This window comes from Chanodichthys erythropterus, chromosome 5, assembly GCF_024489055.1.
Source record: "Chanodichthys erythropterus isolate Z2021 chromosome 5, ASM2448905v1, whole genome shotgun sequence".
NCBI lineage: Eukaryota > Metazoa > Chordata > Actinopteri > Cypriniformes > Xenocyprididae > Chanodichthys > Chanodichthys erythropterus.
The window spans coordinates 17,421,086-17,439,878 of NC_090225.1; the positions used below are offsets into that span (position 1 = coordinate 17,421,086).

An 18,793-nucleotide genomic window follows, 5' to 3' on the forward strand; every position below is an offset into this window, starting at 1 on the left:
ATATATAGATCAAAATCAAATCAGTTTAACTGATTTAGAGGTTAAATTGCACTGTAAAAACGAACTTATGGTTTGGCCATAATTGTAAGCACTGTGAATCAACAAATGGCCTAGTTTACTAAAGCCCCTGAATGTTAAGGCCTCCTTCGCAAAATCCATCAACCTAAAACACATTTCTGCAGAATTTACATGAGCCGACCGAAAGCACATGGCACGGCGATGAGAACCCAGACAAGCTCTCCAATAACCCCTGTCATAAAAAAGCTATGAGTATGAGGATCAAGGCAAAGAGAAATGAGTAACGAGTCTTAAAATATTAGCAATAGATTCATTTGAAGAATGGAGCGCAAGATATGCATTTTTAAATATTTGCAAGACTGGCCATAAATCAACCCCCGTTTAAAAAATGTTTGAAATCTTTCACGGCACTGGTTTCATTTCAGTCTGAAACCAGACAAGAACAGACACTTTCCATTAACAGCTGACTGACTGGCAGTGCAACAGCACTGAGTTTATGAATGTACTTTACCTGTTTCACAGTGTCGACTACAGCTGACTTATTCACCTGCTCAGAACGGGAACCATTGCAGATTATTATACTTTCCGCAGATTAGGCATACTAATTTTTTATATAATGTTATTTATGCAGCTATTGTGCAGTTCCGTCATTGAGTCAGTTGATGATTCAGTAACTACTCTGACTGATTCAGGGAGTTCATTCAGTGAGTCTATTCGAATGATTCACTAAAAGAACCTGCTCATAAGAGTCATTTCGCTTGAAGTGCTGCGAGTTTATTTATGGGTGCAACTCACGAAGACAATTCAATAGAAAAAACGCGATTTCTTACTGTTTTACACTACAGTACACACTCCTTTTATCTCATCACATTTAATACAGATTGGAAACCCACAGAACATCCTTTGCCATCACAAAACTAGATTCGAGCGCTACAGGAAACAATGGACTGCTCCTCAGAAACTTACCCTCTTATGGACAGGTGGAGATATATTATTGGTAAAGTATAACAGGATGCTAACTCCTACTATTTTTTCGGTATAAACTTTATTATTAAAAATTATGTATGTACAGCCTACTCAGGTAACTTAATAGGTTTGCCAAAAAGTGCAGTTTACAACAGAGCACACGCCACAGGGAAATGTATCCCACAATGCAATGTGCTGAACATAACCTTCAATTTGCAGTATGACAACAAATGACCTGTAAGAGGGTTTATTATAGTATAGTTTACTAAAACTAAATCTAATACAGAAATCGTTAATAAATAAATTAAAAAAAAAAATGTTAAAAGAAATAACATGCTATAAAAATTAAAGTTCAGCTAGTTAGCTGTCAAGGCATCATTACTTATTTGCATTTAGGTAACTTGATGTACTAAAAAAACTAGGATAGCCTAAAATAACAAAAATGACCAAAACACACAACTAAATTATTAAAACTTTAAAATTAAAATTAAATTAAAATAAAAACTAGTTCAAAAGAAAAACTAGGATCTCAGTGATAACTATAAATAACACTGACTGAAATCAATTACAGCTGTATTTCCCCCCATTTTTGACCTATTATTAAAAAATTGCAATATTATTTACACTAACTATAATTTTATGAAATGTAGCATATTGTTTAAAAAGCTGCATAATGCTATTGTTTCACTGTTGTATAGGCATATACAGTGTTCAATGAGCAGTATTCATGAATCATGAAGTAAGCTGTAGTTTTCCATTATGAACATAGCGATTGTTTTTCTCGATGCAAATATGTCCAGTTTATTGCTAAACATACAGACAGTTCAGTCATTTTAGAGTAGCAAGATATAACAACAAAGTACAAATATGTTGCAGATATTTTCTGTATGATTAAAGCAAATTTGCCACTGACAGCTTAAATGTTTTCAAATAGCATCTGAAACTCCAGTGCTTTCTGCAATGATTTATTCACAGTTAGCTTCCCACACCTACATTTCTCCATATCAAATCATTTTGTAATTTACTGTCTTGTTATTTCTTCCTATTGAAGGTGTTCAGATTCAGCCACTCACACATTGTTGGACCTGGTCGATGGTACAGCTGTTGTCCACTTGCCGTTGAATTCTCTGCATCAGGTGGGCCGTCTGCAGTACATGGTGGACAAAAATAGGTTTGGTCTCGAAAAAAGCACCTGGGTTCCAGCTGCTTGCTGACATTCTTGACCCTTTCCTTCTCCCAAAAACACATCAGGGGCATTGAGAGTGCCCTGCTATGTTCTCCATGATAATCAAGCTGTGCATTCATTTGTTAGTGTTTGTACATATCATTGGTCCAAAACAGATCAGTGCTTTTATTGTCAACTAAAGCTGAATCTATTAGAAAAATGTAAGTACTAAAGTTACTAAAACTAAAACTGAAATAAAAAAAAAATTATTAAAGCTGCATAGAAATACTAAAAATAACAACAAAACAAAATTACTAAAATTTGAACAATTCAAATGAAAACTGAAAATAAAAGCTAATTCAAAATATTAACATTATAATATCACCGGCCACTTTATTAGGTACTGTACAGCTGTTTAGCTGCACATTAGCACAAATATCTAATCAGCCAATCACATGGCAGCAACTCAATGCATTTAGGCATATAGACATGCTCAAGACGATCTGCTGAAGTTCAAACAGAGCATCAAAATGGGGAAGAAAGTTTATTTAAGTGACTTTGATTTTGGCGTGGTTGTTGGTGCTAGACGGGCTGGTCTGAGTTTTTCAGAAACTGCTGATCTGCTGGGGTTTTCACACAACCATCTCTAGGGTTTACAGACAATGATCAGAAAAAGAGAAAATATCCAGCGAAAATGCCTTGTTGATGCCAGAGGTCAGAGGAGAATGGCCAGACTGGTTTGAGCTGATATAAAGGCAACAGTAACTCACAACCACTCGTTAACCAAGGTGTGCAGAAGAGCATCTCTGAACACATCGAACTTTGAAGCAGATGGACAACAGCAGAAGACCACACCGAGTGCAACTCCTGTCAGCTAAGAACAGGAAACTGAGGCTACAATTTGCATGGGCTCACCAACATTGGATTGTAGAAGATTTGGGAAAATGTTGCCTGGTCTGATGAGTCTTGATTTCTGCTGCAACATTCAGATAATAGGGTCAGAATTTGGCATAAACAACATAAAAGCATGGATCCATCCTGCCTTGTATCAACAGTTCAGGCTGCTGGTGGTGTAATGGTGTGGGAGATATTTTCTTGGCACACTTTGGACCACTTAGTACCAACTGAGCATCATTTAAATGCCACTGACTATCTGAGTATTTTTGCTGACCATGTACCCTTTATGACCACTTCTGATGGCTACTTCCGTCTTGAAAACTCGCCCATGTTACAAAGCTCATATCATCTCAAACTGGCTTCTTGAACACGACAATGAGTTCACTATACTCAAATAGCCTCCACATTCACCAGATCTCAATCAAGCACCTTTGGGATCGAATGGGAGATTTGGATCATGGATGTGCAGCTCAGAAATCTGCAGCAACTACATGAAGCTAACGACAATATGGACCAAAATCTCTGAGGAACATATCCAGCAAATATATGCCATGACGAATTAAGGCAGTTTTGAAGGCAAAAGGGGTTCAACCCGGTACCTAATAAAGTGGCCAGTGAGTATAAAAAATAATACTAACATAACACCGGTGTATTTAACCAAAGATATAATTTGCAAGTTTATTTAAGCTTATTTCAGTCCATATTTATTATATCAATTTCAGTTTAAATTTGTGATTCAGTTTATGGAACAAACAGCAATATTTTGTTAAAATCCAACAAACTGTGCAATGATGTCATGATTTCCAGACATGCCGCTGCTCGATTTGATTTTCAGTAGTGAAGCATTATGCTCTAATAACAAATTTGGTTCTTGTTCGGTGTTGCTAACCATTGCCTCAGCATTACTAGCAGCAGTGAGTGAATGTTGAAGCAACACCATATCTGTTATTATTAAAAATATAACATCATCCAAGTAATTTAGTCCGAGGCTAAGCATCTCTAGGAAAAAAGCTACTATATCTTTTCACTTGACTTTAGAGTGGCTACTTTTATAGCTCACCTAAACAGACACTGACATTAAATTACAATTAGCTGGATAATTGAATTATGCATTAGACTCTGAACAGCTGCTCACTGGTTACATAAACACAACACAGTCTATTGTCACATTTCCAGAAATCTGAAGCACTGACAGAAAAGGTATTTTTGACCTTGCACAACTATTGAAAAATTAAACAAATGCAAGCAAAAGGAAGGAACTGTGTAGTGCTATTTCCCTCCACGTGGGGGAGGGATTGGATTACCATTAACTACAGTATGATGCATTGATGGACTATACTGGACAGACCTCTGTTTGGTTTGAGGGCATAGGCCAAATTTGATCTTAAGACTTTTTAATAATCAAAATTACATTTTACATGTTTAATTTAATATTTCTAAAATGAAAAAAGCTAGTACACTGTAAAAAAAAAAAAAAATAATCTTTTGTCAAATCAACTTAATTAATGTGGTTCAGATAACGTAATATTTTGAGTTTCTGTTAATGAAACCAATCGCCTTCATTGTATTAACTCAATTTTTTTAATTCAATGAACTCAAAATTTTAAGGCAACCAGGTAATTTACTCTAAGTTAAATCAACACTTCTTTTTGCAGTGTATCACAGATTTGAAAAGCAAAATATTAAATTTAGTACACACATTTTCTTCCACTTTTTAAATATTTTTTTATAAAAAATTATTTAAAAAAATAATAAAAAAGCTAGAATCACATAATTGAAAACGCAAATAAAAAATGAGTACACAAAACTTCTTCCACACAGTCTTTTATTTGTAAATAATAAAAATGAACTCTTGAATATAAAACATACACATTATTTGAGCCACGTCTGCTGTACAAACAAGAAATGTTGCAGTGAATACTTTCAATTTTGTTTCAGTGGAACACATGAACTGTAAACAATCAGTATCCTTGAATAATACTGACAAAGTAAATAAGTCTGCCAAAAGCAGGCATATAAAGTAAACTTCTCAATGAAACGAGGATTCATGAGCATTTATGATGAAGCAACAGGGTGGTAGAGGTCCAAATTTCTCTCGTCAGATTGGGCATCACTAAAATAAAACTTTGGAGGCATCCCTTCTTCCGCTCAGCAGAACCAAGAGACAGAGCACTGATCCATTAACTTGAATGGGGCCGCTTTGTAAATATAAGTAAACTTCTTTGCAGACTCATATTTACAATATATGCATGTACGTAAGTGATGTTTACTTGATACACTCTGTTTCAATATCGATATATATCTCTAAGTCATTGTGATTTTCATAATTATATTCCATATACATATAGCTCTAGTTTTTATACAGGTTTTCTACCTTATTTTTAGCCCCACAGTAGTACAGACTACAGTGAACACCAACATCTTCAATAAAATAGGGCCTTGAGTTTGCTGAGTACTACAGTACAGCACTTATTATCCATCCAGGGTACAGAAAAAAAGGGGAATAAAAAAAGAAGGGAACTAAAACAATTTAAAAATTCTTATAGACATTCAGCCCCAAAATAAGGCCTGTGTGTATGGCTGAACCCGGCCAAATGCCCACACATGGAATGAATGGCTTCGTTTTATTTGATAATCTATTTATATCAAGTACAAGCAAACTGTACAAGTACATGCAACATACAAGCTGGCCTACAGTTTGTGGAACTAACACACACTTATTGTAGTCTCTTTTTTTCTCATCTGTCTTGTTTTACAAAATGTGCATGCAACTTGGAACAGTTCCAGATTCATGCTGTTCCCCGTGTTGGTGGCGAGCGGTCTTCTTCAGAGACCACGTCTCACTGTCACATTCAAAATGCTCAGGGGGGATCCATGAGATTCGTTTTATAATAAACTAAACCGAAAACTGATGACAAACAGCTAAAAATAGGAAGCTTACGATTTTGGCCTCTTCTGATTTTAATTTTTTTCCCCCATTATTATTATCAATTCCCCAAAGCTTAAACTTTTCTCTTTTTTTTGTTCAAAAATCAAGCAATTGTGCTTGCATTAAAATAATGTAAACTCTAGTCGGGTAGAAATTCTAATATCAGTATGTACAGGTCCTTTACCAAACAGAATAGAATTCAAAATGCTCTGAAATGCCAGTACGATATGTTTTGTGATAGCAAGAACTCTGCAAAGTCGAACGTGTTAGTGAGCTAATGCATGTAGTGACCGTTTCCAGAGTTTCCTGTTAGTATTGAAGAAACCTAAATGATAGTGGCAGCTTCTTACAGTCCCAGTGAATCAAATACAATTGGTTTTGTGTCTTCCATGAAGCTCATATGACACAAATGTCAGAAAACATGAAGCATGTTTTCACATTCTACAAAGTGTGCCTATTTACCAAATCAACAGTAACGTGAAAAGGCAAAGCAGTCGGTGGCGACTGCTGTAAACAGACTTAAAAGGTTCTCAGGCATCCCTGCCTTATTAGACGCAAACGCACGCTCTCTCACACACACACACACACACACACTGCAGTCACACAATCTGAGTCTGAGTTCGTGCCAGACCGGCACACGGCGGGGCCTCGGATGCAGCATCCGTGATGCAGAGAGGAAACTCTCTGAGAAGACTAAATCTTGACCTTTAACTCTCGACCTCTGGTCTTTCAGCAGAGGGATTTCCTGTAAGTGCAATATAGAGGAGGGGCAGTGCTGTCCTCTCACTCTCGCCAACTCTGAAACACATACACGTGTGAGAAGAAAAATACGCTGACTGACCAGAACGATCTAGGCTACCGGAACCACTGTGGGCTCTGCTTCTTGTCAAACGAAGCGGGGTCGCGTTTCGGGTGCCTATCCCTTCTTTCTTTTTATATGAGTCGAATCGTCATCTCAGCAACAAAACATGCAGTAAAGGAGCAGAGTGAATCAAAGGAAATCTCTACAACCCAAAGATCAAAAGTAAAAGAGAGAAGTGATTGTCAGGCTTCAGCAAAGCTTTGATCATGATTCTGTCCATCTGTCTCTTTATCTTCCGCTCTGGTTCTGATTGTTGCCTCGGGTCCTTGGTCCACTGGGTCACGTGTTTTGTTTTGCATCTCGCTCCTGTCCATTCACTAGGACCTGATGATGCCCGGTGGCCCTGAAGAGTCCAGCGATGACTGGGAAGCGCGACGAGTGAGAGGAGCTAAGGTCGGGTCGACCAATGATGATGGGGGAAACAGTTTGTACCAACCGATCACTGTACTAGAAAGATCCAGCTCCTCTAAAAGAATCTGTGCGACTCCCATGAAACATTTGTGGTCCATGCGGCCGTAATCTCCCCAGACTATGACCTGAAGACACATTCAGTGGTCAGTACACACTAATGGTGGATTATGGAGGTATACAGAAAACAAATGAATGAAACTTTCTTCCTACCTGGAGAACTTTACCCTGCGGACTTTCCTCGAACAACAGCGATTGCTGATACAAAGGATCAAGCGTCTTTCGAGCAATCTTAGTTTTCTTTTTGGCTTTGCACGCACCGTTTTCCAGCAAATAGACCTTGACGTAGGGAGCTGGAAAGAGCAGACGTAGTACAAAAAGGCGTGTTCAAGCAGTTCTAGTGCCTGGCTGCGGCAGGTACAATGTATTAGTACTATGTATTAATCATCAAATTTTCCTGCTGTAATCACTTCATTAAGCACACCTTTCTGTTAGTCCAAAGAACATGTAGTAAATGACTACAAATTTATCTACAGAGTAAAGCAACTACAAATACTCTTGTTCAAAAGTTTAGGGTCGCTAAGATTTAATAATGTTTTTGAAAGGAGTCTCTTATGCTCACCAAGGCTGCATTTATTTGATCAAAAATACTGTAAAATATTATTCAAATTTAAGATAATTGTCTTATTTTTAATATATTTTATAATATATTCCAGTCTTCAGTGTCACATGATTCTTCAAAATTCATTCTAATATACTGATTTGTGCTCAAGAAACATTTCCTATTATTATCATTGTCGAAAACAATTGTGCTACTTAATATATTTGGGGAAATCATGATTTTTTTTAAAGATTATTTGATGAATGAAAACTTCAAAAGAACAGCATTTATTTGAAATAATAATAATACATAAATAATCTTTTGTAACATTGTAAATGTCTTTACTGTTTATCAATTTAATTAACTATTAAATGGATGAATGTTTCGCCAATCATTATTACATATTAGGGTCTTTAGCGACCCAGATCTAAATCTTGCATGGATGGATCTCCAATTATATAAACCTCTACTGATATTAGAGTAACAATAACAGAAGAATAAAATAAAGCAAATTTTGTTAACTTTTGGAGCTTCAATTTAACCAGAGCTCAGTTCCCAGTACATTCAGCATCTGGTTCATATTTGTGATCTCAAACATATTCTCAAAGCTATCATTTTCAACATCTTCAAAATCAATATTTTGATCACTGACAGCTGCTTTACCAGATCCACCATCAAGTGACAGAGACAGTAATATTTGATTGATTTGATTTTATTGTTGTGCAGAAAAAATATACTTACACTGTTGCACACCTCGGGTCGTTAGCGACCTTATACAATTTTTATAAAAAAGGAATGGGAAAACAGGCATTCTTTTATCATTTTTGTTTTCTTGTTATATTGTTTATAATGAATTGATAAGAAGGTTGATGTCTAACTTTAAAAAATGAATGAGGTGGAGGGTAGTGAAAGACGTCCCGGATCACTAAAGACCCGAGGTATGTGTTTGCATCCTTGCTGAATAAAAGTATTAATTTCTTTTAAAAAAAATAAATAAAAAAAAATCGTACTGACCCCAAACTTTTGAATGGTACCTAATACTTACATGCAAAAAAAAAAAAAAAAGAAAGAAATTCAATATGCTTAATGTGGCTTTCGCACAGCATGCGGAATACACTGCGGTTCCGCGCAACCCTTCAGATACAAAACGATTTGCGCTACACTGGCTAAACTTTTAGCGGAAGTTCTATACGTCTAGTCATTTCATTTTTAGTAAGAAGAAGAAGAAAAAACAGAGTAGCTCTTGACAGTATCTTTCATGTCTTTCGTGCCATGACACAGCTTTTCTCCCAATGTCTCTATACGACCGCAAACTTGTATAGTATAGCTCTGGAAATTGCAACACAGACAGCACTAGCTGTTCATCCATTTTGCTTTCCTTGCTTGTTTGGACGCCCTGTTTCTATTGGTCACATGAGTAATCATCACAGAGCGCAGCGGCAAAAGTTGAACTATTTTGAACACTGACCGCGGCGTGTGTGCAAGCTCACCAATGGTGCGCTCTGCTGCGCGTGCGCTTTGGTCGACGCAGCAACAAACCGTCCTTGGGCGGTGCAAGCCATTGAAATAAATGGGTTTCATAGCGCGGCGCATTCCATGTCCTGCGTGAAAGCCCCATGCTTAACACAGATAAATTTACTTATACACGAGCAGGATACGCATAATGAATCTCTGAGCCATATTCCCTACTATCTACTACTAATGAAAATATGTGGGCACACTCTCACCCGGCAGCGATTTGGAACCTGGTTTAGGTGTAAGACCACGGGCCCTGATAACCTCCACCTCCAGATGCCCTTTCTTATCCATCAGTCCTATCTGAACATCTCCTACAAAACAATAAATTAAAAGTCAAAAACAAAGCGTGTTTCAAGAAATTAAAGTTTTTCACTGAAGCATATCAAACAATCTTAGACTTTAGTTTGTATATATACAAAAATATTGACTTACCCATAGCGGGTGTGGCAAGCGTTTGTCTACCCACCAACTGAGCAGGGCCAAGACCATCTAGGAAATCACTGAACTGGCTGTCAGCCCCTAACCTCATCCCTGAGAAGATCAGACTGAGACACACACATACACAGGATATCAGAAGGATGAATGCAATTTAAATACAAGTTACAGTCAATTTCTTGTTATCTTTAGGCATTCTTAAATACTTTGTTGTCATAAATCAATAAAAATAAATCTTCCTTTGTGGAGACCAACATATGAAAACAAACTTCAAACAAGAACATATACAACACTTAGTTTATATGGATGAAATCTATTGCAGAATGAGCGTACCTCCCTCATATAGAGTTCAAAAGCTGCTGAAACGCAGCCTTGCACTGAGTATGGTATGTAAACCCTGTCCTGCGTTAAGGCCCCTCTTAATACACTCAATATTTCCTTTGAGACCAGCACAATTTCCATGACCTAACTCCTGCAGGAATGTCTGAGGGACGTGCCAGCCCATGTCGTGCTACCATATGAACGCTTTATGTGATTTCAGACTATTTAAAACACGTTCACAATAAATAAGCCTTAAATCACGGAGTCGCTGCTCATTTTGCTGTGTCACACTCTGTGTGTCACGACGGACAGGCCGACTGACCGAATGACCGCAGTTCTGAAGCCGCAAAAGGGATGCATGGCTGCCGTTTTCTGCACAGTTACAGACCCTGCCAAGGCCCCTCTCCGCAGATGATGGATATTTTAATTATTATAGGGGAGAACTGCTTGCCATCTGGCTCCAAAAATGGAGCTTAGACAGTAGTGGACACAGCATTAGCTCTATAAATCAGACTGTTCTCTATTAGTTTATCCTTATGGTTTTTCCAAATAAATCTAGACGAGAGAAGCTTGTGTGTACATGACACACTGCCTGTTAAGAGTCCATTTATGTATGAGTGATGGGTTTGCAGCGAATGCATAAAAAACACCAGAGACATGACATTTTAAGGGAGTGGTTACAGTATTCATTTATTCAAAAGTTTGGGGTCAGTATGATTTTGAAATGTTTTTAAAAATCTTTCATGCTTGCCAAGACTGCATTTATTTGATCAATTATATAGTAAAGACAGTAATATTGTGAAATAATATTACAATTTAAAATTAATGTTTCTATTCTAATACATTTTAAAATGTAATTTATTCCTGCGATGGTAAAGCTGAATTTTCAGCAGCCATTACTCCAGTCTTCAGTGTCACATGATCCTTCAGAAATCATTCTAATATGCTGATTTGGTGCTCAAAAAACATTTATTATTATCAATGTTGTAAACTATGGAAGATTGTTTCTGCCACTGAATAAAAAAAAATAATGTGACTTTTTTTTCTCACAATTCTGACTTTTTTTCTCAGTATTGCGTGATATAAACTCACAAATCTGACTTTTATTTCCTATAATTGCATGATATAAACTCACAAATCTGACTTTTATTTCCTATAATTGCATGATATAAACTCATAATTCTGACTTTTTTCCCCTCAGTATTGCATGACATAACTTCACAAATCTAACTTGAAAATTGTGAGATATAAACTCGCAATTATAAGAAAAAAGTATTTTTTTTCCCTCCGAATTGAACTTGAAATTGCTAGTTTATATTTCACAGTTCTGAGAAAAGAAGTCACAATTGTGAGATATAAACTCATAATTGCAAGAAAAAAAAAAATCACAAGATTATATCTTGATTCTTTGATCACTATATAAAGATATAAATATATTAATTTTTTTTTTTTTTTTTTAATTAAACGGTAGTGTCAGAATTTCAGTTTCAAGTCTCATAAAAGTGACTCTGATAACACTGAGTAAAGCAGGTTTATGCTAGATGACAGCTTTGGATTAAACTGTAGGAAATAAAATAAATGAAAAAGAGACAGGCAGACAGATAAATAGATAGATAGACAGACAGACAGACGCAAAGACCTGAAGTAGCAATGTGAAAAGAAAATACATGTGATATATCAATATATATTTTTTATGAAGACAATATTTTGTGAATACAAAGAAGTAGTCACACTGCACTCGATACTAACTTGCCCTCAGAGCTATAGCTGTTCATGCTGCCATCAGTGGACTCTCGGCTGGCTTGGCGGGCCATGGCGTTACGGGGATACTCCACTGCCATTCCCGTCTCCTGACTGCGCTGGATCTGACTGGAACCCTTTGCTTTCTTGTTGGCTGCTTCTGTGGATGGGAAAAATTGTATTACCATACACAGGACTGTCATCTGGGGACAAAGGGGAGCCACTAAGGTCCTCTATGCCAATGATTCCCAACATTACTTAAGTATTTTCCTGGCAGTACTTTGAAAGAATCTGTAATAGCAAAAAAAAAAAGAAACTTAAATTAAAAATATTCACTCATTTTAAAAGGTGAAGTGGATATTTGCTTTGATTTCTGAAAGGTTTTTATTCATGTGTGTGTGTGTGTGTGTGTGCCTGCCTGCCCAGGTGTTTAAGTTTGTGTGCTATTCTTACAACCGTCAGTCAGAAGAAAATATTGCTCTTTGCCCCTGGTGAGAGTAACATCTCCTGCTGGACGTCATGGGGCACCATTCTTACTATTTATGGCCTTTTGATGGATTACAGATCTTTTGAAAATGTCAACCACTGAGGTGGCTCGCAGAGCCGTTGTCATGCCAGTTGTTTGAGTTAAAAATGTAGCAGAGAGATTTATCTCTTCACTCATCGTATTCACTTTCATCAAAACACAACCAATGGCTTATTCTGACAAGACTTACAGAAGAAAGGTCCAAGGATTAGTAGACCACTGCATGGCTCTGACATTATTTGGGAAAATGGAAAATTACTGTCAGAACAGAAATTATCTTAAGATGCCAATGCTAAACCGCAGCACTTATCTACAGAATAAAATACACCTGTATGTTGAGGTTCTTCTAGTCTTTTGGACTTGTACTTAAAAACATAATCTTAAAGCAGGAGTGTCCAAAATACATCCTCCGTTGCGGTCCACAAGACAATCTGAATTTTTGTGAAATAAATGAAATTCATAATCTGAACACTGGGTGTCACTATCACGTGCAGTCAATGTCACTGGCATCATTAGTCATTCTCCAATTTAAAAGACAAATCATCATTGGCCTATATCACTCTTATTATAATATTGAAAAAACAGTGTTGCTTTAAAAAAAAGTGTTTTGAAACAGTTAATTAGTATCTTTTATAAAAAGGTTCCATTTGTTAACATCAGTTAATGCATTAGGTGTCATAAATTAACAATTAACAATGAACAACAATTTTTTGCAGTGTTTATTAATCCAGGTTAATGATAATTAATCAACATTGTTCATATACTTGTTACAAAAAAATATATTTAAAATAAATGCTGTTAATTTGGACTTTATTCATCAAAGATTCCTAAAAAATGTATAGTTTTCGCAAAAATATTTAGCAGCACAACCCGTTTTAACATTGATAATAATAAGAAATGTTTCTTGAGCAGCAAATTAGAATGATTTCTGAAGGATCATGTGACACTGAAGACTAGAGTAATGATGCTGAAAATTCAGCTTTTCCATCACATGAATTAAGTACATTTTAAAATATATTAAAACAGAAAAAAACTGTTTTTACTGTATTTTTTTGGATTAAGAGACTTCAAACTTTAAACAGTAGAGTGTTATATTGTTAAAAAAATGTATTAGTATACGCATAAATTACCATGAACCACAATTAAATGCTTTAACAGAATTGTTTGTTGTTATTTCATAACACCTAATGCATTAACTCACGTTAACAGATTTAGAAAGTGTTACCGTAATCATATTTTTAGTTTTGGCTCTGGTTGTGAATGGATGAGGCTGGTGCAGTGGGCAGAGCGTGGAACAGCTGTTACAGAGCAGCGGAGCTCTTTAAAATGCTGATTTATCGCATCTTTGCAACTCTTTGTGATTTATCATCTGATGCGCCTTTTAAGATATTATCCAGACGTTTGGCAGAGAGCGGTGCCAAAAAAACTTCTTTTGCCATCCTTTTTGAATTTGTTTCTTTTTTCAGCAATCCATTTATTAAACCATAAACAGACAGTGCTTAAAATATGGGATTTTAGAGGATATCAGATCCAACTTCAAAGGTATTTATCTACATTACATCTGATAGGAATCCAGGGTTGATCTGCACCTGACAGAGTGAACTCTTGCCAATGCTAACATGCTGCCATTCATATTTCCAGCCCGAGGATTCAGCTCCAACACTTTTAAAGAGACTGAAGACACATGCTACTTTAAAAGGTGAACCAGGGTAGAGCGAGACCTGATACGTAGATCCACCAGACAGCAGTGACCCGGAGAAAGAGGAGAGACAGATAAGAGATAGCCATCTAAGCAAAGCAGGAAGACTGAGGAAAAGACATCCAGTGTTCTTGGCAAATGGATTTAACTGAATGAAAGGAAATTACTCCTTATAATATGCCAGTCTTCATTTTGGTAACAATTCCCAACTGCTTTTTTGTCCTAATGTCATTCTACTTAATATCTCCTCATTGTTTCTCATGACACAAAGCATTTCCGGCCATAATAACTGCTGTTTTTAAGCTTTTAAACCAGTAGAGGGCACCTTACACTTATAGAGCATAGAAAAACTGTATCCGTGTCCTGTATCTCTTCTCTGGTGTTTAAAAGAGCATAAAAGTGACTTTACCAGACTGTTATTCTAACAATGAGTTTTATTGGGACAAAAGGCCCTACTGTATATGGTACATGAAGAAGCGAGGAGCATGTCTTAGATTTAAATACTTGTGAGTTTATCAGAAGCAATGCTTGATCCAAGAAAATGCCATTGTTGTATAAAGTATACAGATGGCTGGTAGTGTCTCACCTGTCTGACTGAGCTGAGAGGTGCTTCTGCTGCGGCGTGAGGGAATGCCCACAATGGCGACTACACGGGCGCTAAGGCTGGATCTGCGCTTTTTCCCGCCTCCTCCCAGTGTTCCCAGAGCGGTGTCTGACTGGCTGCCATCCGTACGCTCCAGAGTATAGATTTCCCCACTAACACTCGTACTCTTCAACATGCTGCGGCTGGATGGATGAATATGACGGCTGGTGTAGGGAGAAAACACAGCAAAAGCTCTCAGTTACCCAAATGACAAATGGAAAATCACTGAAGTCAATGTCACCCTCTGTGTTTGATTATTGTGTATGTTCTCTCTGTACCTCCCTCAACATGAGTTTACCGAAAATCATAAAAATCTGAGAATGACGCGATCATGGAAAAGACTGGAGTGAGTGAAGTGATAAATAATGGAAAACATTTTGATATAAAAGAGTTTGATTTACAATGAACACTACCATTCAAAAGTTTGGGGTTGATTTTTTTTATGTTTTTGATCAAGGCTGCATTTATTTGCTTAAAATACAGTAAAAAGGTAATATTGTACAATTTTATAATTACAATTTAAAATAACTGTTTTCTATTTTAATATTTTAAAATTTATAGCAATTTATTCCTATGATGGCAAATCTGAATTTTCAGTAGTCATTACTCCAGTATTCCGTGTCACATGATCCTTCAGAAATCATTGTAATGATTTGGTGCTCGATTAACATTTCTTATTATGATCAATGTTGAAAACATTTGTGCTGTTTAATATCTTTGGAAACCGTCTTTTTTCAGCATTCTTTGAAGAATAGAAAGTTCAAAAGAACAGCATTTATTTGAAATAGAAATTTGTCTTTACTGTCACTTCTGATCAAGTTAATGCATTCTTGACCCAAAAGTTTTAAACAGAAGTGTAAATATACTCAAAGGAAATGTATGGGAACTAAACAACAAAAACAGGTTAATCATTCCAACTATTGACTGCTACACAAACATTTATTCAGTACACAACTTAAAGCTACAGCAGCAAAAATGACAGAGGATGGAAGATTGTTGCTTTTTTGTGAATTTAAAAGTTCTTCAAGTGTAAAAAAAAAAAAAAAAAGTGCTATAAATGTGTAGAATATTGCCCCTTTAATGTAGAAATGGAGGTGCTATAAAGATTCATAGCTGCTTTTATAATAATCTCTCCTCAGATTTTTACCTCATGTAAAATAAACACAAAGAAAATTATTATTATTATTTTTTTTTTTATGAAATTCCATTTACAAACTAATCTCTAACAGGTGACATAACTAACGAGGTGTCAAAAGGAAGAATTTGGTTCCAAAACGCTATGGCTCCATTTTGATTAATTTGAGTAAAAATTTATTTTCTTTACCAAGAATGTGGCAAGATGAAAAGCAATATTTTCTGTTTTAAACATTCGCATAGCATCTTTTGGTTATAAAAACATTAAAAATTCAAATCTACATTTTGATTTTAAAAGGTTTATTATAAAAAATGATTATTTTTTCCCCCCAAAATGCAATGAATCCATCAATATAAAAGTTATTTTTCATATTGAAAATACACAACAAAGTAAGTTGATTCACATTTATGACAGCCTCTGAACTTTGCCAATACTAATCTTATATACAGGCGTTTGACTAAAAATACATTCAGTCGTCGCTCCCAAAATGAATTCAATGGGTCATCTTATAAATCAATTATGTCTCTGTTTGTCATTACCGATTAAAGAGTATCTGGCTCCACTGCACGGTTAAAATAAACACATTTACTGAGTACATTGGTATTAAAAACGGCTTTTAAAAACTGTCCATGATTTAGTTTTGGGGACCGTGACAGAAGTTTGATGCTTTCGTGGAACAAGCAACAGCCGGCATTTTTCCTCCTCCCGAACCCGAGTGCCTCATCTTCTTATTCTCCTCACGTAAATGATTACATTTCAATGACTTGTGTTTCTTCCCCACCGCAGAAACCACCATATTTTCATCAATGCCGTCAAAATTATTAATTTTTCTGTTTTTGTTGATCACAAAGTACAAAGTAGATAAGTTAAACTAGGATGCCGGGGGCCTGAACCATGAAGCTGGATTAGATGGCCAGCCAGGTAAGTTTCAGATTAGTTTGCGCCAATCGTGGGTTTTAGGTACCATGAAAGTAACTTGACTTTTAGCTGTATTCATCACCATAGTAACTTACGCTTCATGGATTTCAAACCGAAATTGGGCCAATCAGATGTGAGCAAAGTGACACTGACACACCCAATGCAATAAAGTCACTCCCCCAGTTTCTCTTCCTCCAAATTAAAGGGCACTATATAGTAAAAACAAATATTTAACAATTAAATTGTCTGGTTTTAATGATAATTACTTAGAATCATTTTATGATTTATATATGATTTGTATAATTATATGATCTCTATTTTTATTAATCCATTAAACACATGCATGTTTAGTATAACAGTTATTAAGCATTTAGTTTCAATTAATATTAATATATATAAGAAGTGAATCACAGTTTATCTCTGTTGCAAGGCATGTGATTGGCTGTTTGCCACTGATGTCATGCATTCATGTGCACGCGCTCCACAAACTCAGGATCAAAGCCTGAGTTGACAGAGAAAGTTGATGATCAGCATCATGGTACCAACAAAGCCGGATTGGAGTGGTTTGGTTTTGTCAACTCGAAACTAATCCTATAACCCTGAGTTTGTTCAACTACCATCATGATACAGGCCCCGGGTGTACTCAGGGCGCCGCCATTACTGTTTACAATGTGTGGAATGGTGTGCTGTGATTGGTTGAGCGGATATATCGTGTTTTGCAGAGAAGGGAGACTGGCGTTTGTCGCGTTTTGGAAAGAAACAGAGAAAACATGACAGAATAACATGATGGATATCGCATTTTGCGCAAAATTAATAAATGGCCTTTCAATACTGACCAGATACAATACTGATTTCGGCGGGAACTCATTTTTTTTTTTTTTTTTTAAATGGCGTTTATCGTGTTTTGGAACCAAACTCTTCAAAATGTTACAAAAATTGTCAGATTTAATGCAACATTCCCGTGTGATTATAGATACCCATGGATCTCACCTAATGCGACCCCTGGGTCGTTCTGATTGAATGGACATGTAGCTGGTGCTACTGATCCGCGAGGCACTGCTGGCGCGAGAAATGGCTGACACGTCACTGACATCACTGTCTGAGGACTTATGGGACACATTGTCACAGCTCCGTCGCTGCTCCTTATAAAGCTAGTGGAATGAAATGCAGAAAAGAAGGAAAGCGTATATAAATTCTGAACATTCTAGATTTTTCACAGTTTGAAAGAGTTGGAATGGGATTATACACTACCGTTCAAAAGTTTGGGGTCAGTATAAGATATTTTTAATACGTTTATTCAGCAAGAATTCATTAAATCGATCAAAAATGACAGTAAAAACATTTATAATGTTACAAAAGATTTCAAATACTTTTTGAACTTTATATTTATCTAAGACTGTTTGATGGTTTGAAAAAAAATCTAACGCAGTAAAAACTGTTTGTAAGTTCTAAATCAGCATTTTAGACTGATTTCTTAAGGATCATGTGACAATGAAGACTGGAGAACTGAGCTGAAAATTCAGCTTTGCCATCACAGGAATAAATTCAATTTTAAAATATATTAAAACAGAAATTCTATTTTAATTAGAAATCCAGCCCCAATCTTTTTAACAGTAGTGTATATGAACATGAAATCCAATCCGAGAGAGCAGAACGGCGCTCACCTCTCGTTTATTCTTGAGCGCCCTCTCCAGATCCTGGCTGGTACTGGAGGGAGCTGATGTTCGGAAGGTGCGTACTTTCATTTGCCGCGTTCGCTCCTCTGAGGCAAGAGCTAATACACAATGGATAAACAATATGATGCTTTAGTTTTCATATTTATTCAACTAAAATTTGGAAAAGTAACCAGTACAAGTCAGTGGACAGTGACTGTACCTTGCTCTACACTGCTGCTTTTAGCGGGAACTTGGGGAAGCTGTCTGACCTTTCGTGTCGAAGAAGAGTCCGCTGTTGATGAGGAGAATGTGGGGCGGGAGTGGGGCTGCACCCTGGTAGAGGATAGAGAGTGAGAG

The 18,793-nt window shown here is 36.4% G+C and overlaps 1 protein-coding gene across 9 annotated transcripts in view; it reads right to left on the reverse strand.

Moving 5' to 3' along the window:
- Nucleotides 1-4,863: 4,863 nt before the first annotated feature.
- The window catches only part of LOC137020586 (regulating synaptic membrane exocytosis protein 1-like), a 78,816-nt gene continuing 64,886 nt past the window's right edge, over nucleotides 4,864-18,793 (reverse strand). For 8 of the 9 annotated variants that reach the window (XM_067386330.1, XM_067386335.1, XM_067386334.1 and 5 more), the window contains 9 exons: nucleotides 18,657-18,769; nucleotides 18,446-18,555; nucleotides 17,772-17,932; nucleotides 14,672-14,892; nucleotides 11,870-12,020; nucleotides 9,797-9,909; nucleotides 9,574-9,675; nucleotides 7,459-7,598; nucleotides 4,864-7,373 (listed from right to left, as the gene is read on the reverse strand). In XM_067386330.1, the coding sequence (XP_067242431.1) occupies nucleotides 7,155-7,373; nucleotides 7,459-7,598; nucleotides 9,574-9,675; nucleotides 9,797-9,909; nucleotides 11,870-12,020; nucleotides 14,672-14,892; nucleotides 17,772-17,932; nucleotides 18,446-18,555; nucleotides 18,657-18,769 (1,330 nt within the window). In that variant the 3' untranslated portion in view covers nucleotides 4,864-7,154. Of the gene's footprint in view, nucleotides 7,374-7,458; nucleotides 7,599-9,573; nucleotides 9,676-9,796; nucleotides 9,910-11,869; nucleotides 12,021-14,671; nucleotides 14,893-17,771; nucleotides 17,933-18,445; nucleotides 18,556-18,656; nucleotides 18,770-18,793 lie in introns of those variants that run through there. The other variant, XM_067386336.1, reaches the window with a different exon arrangement.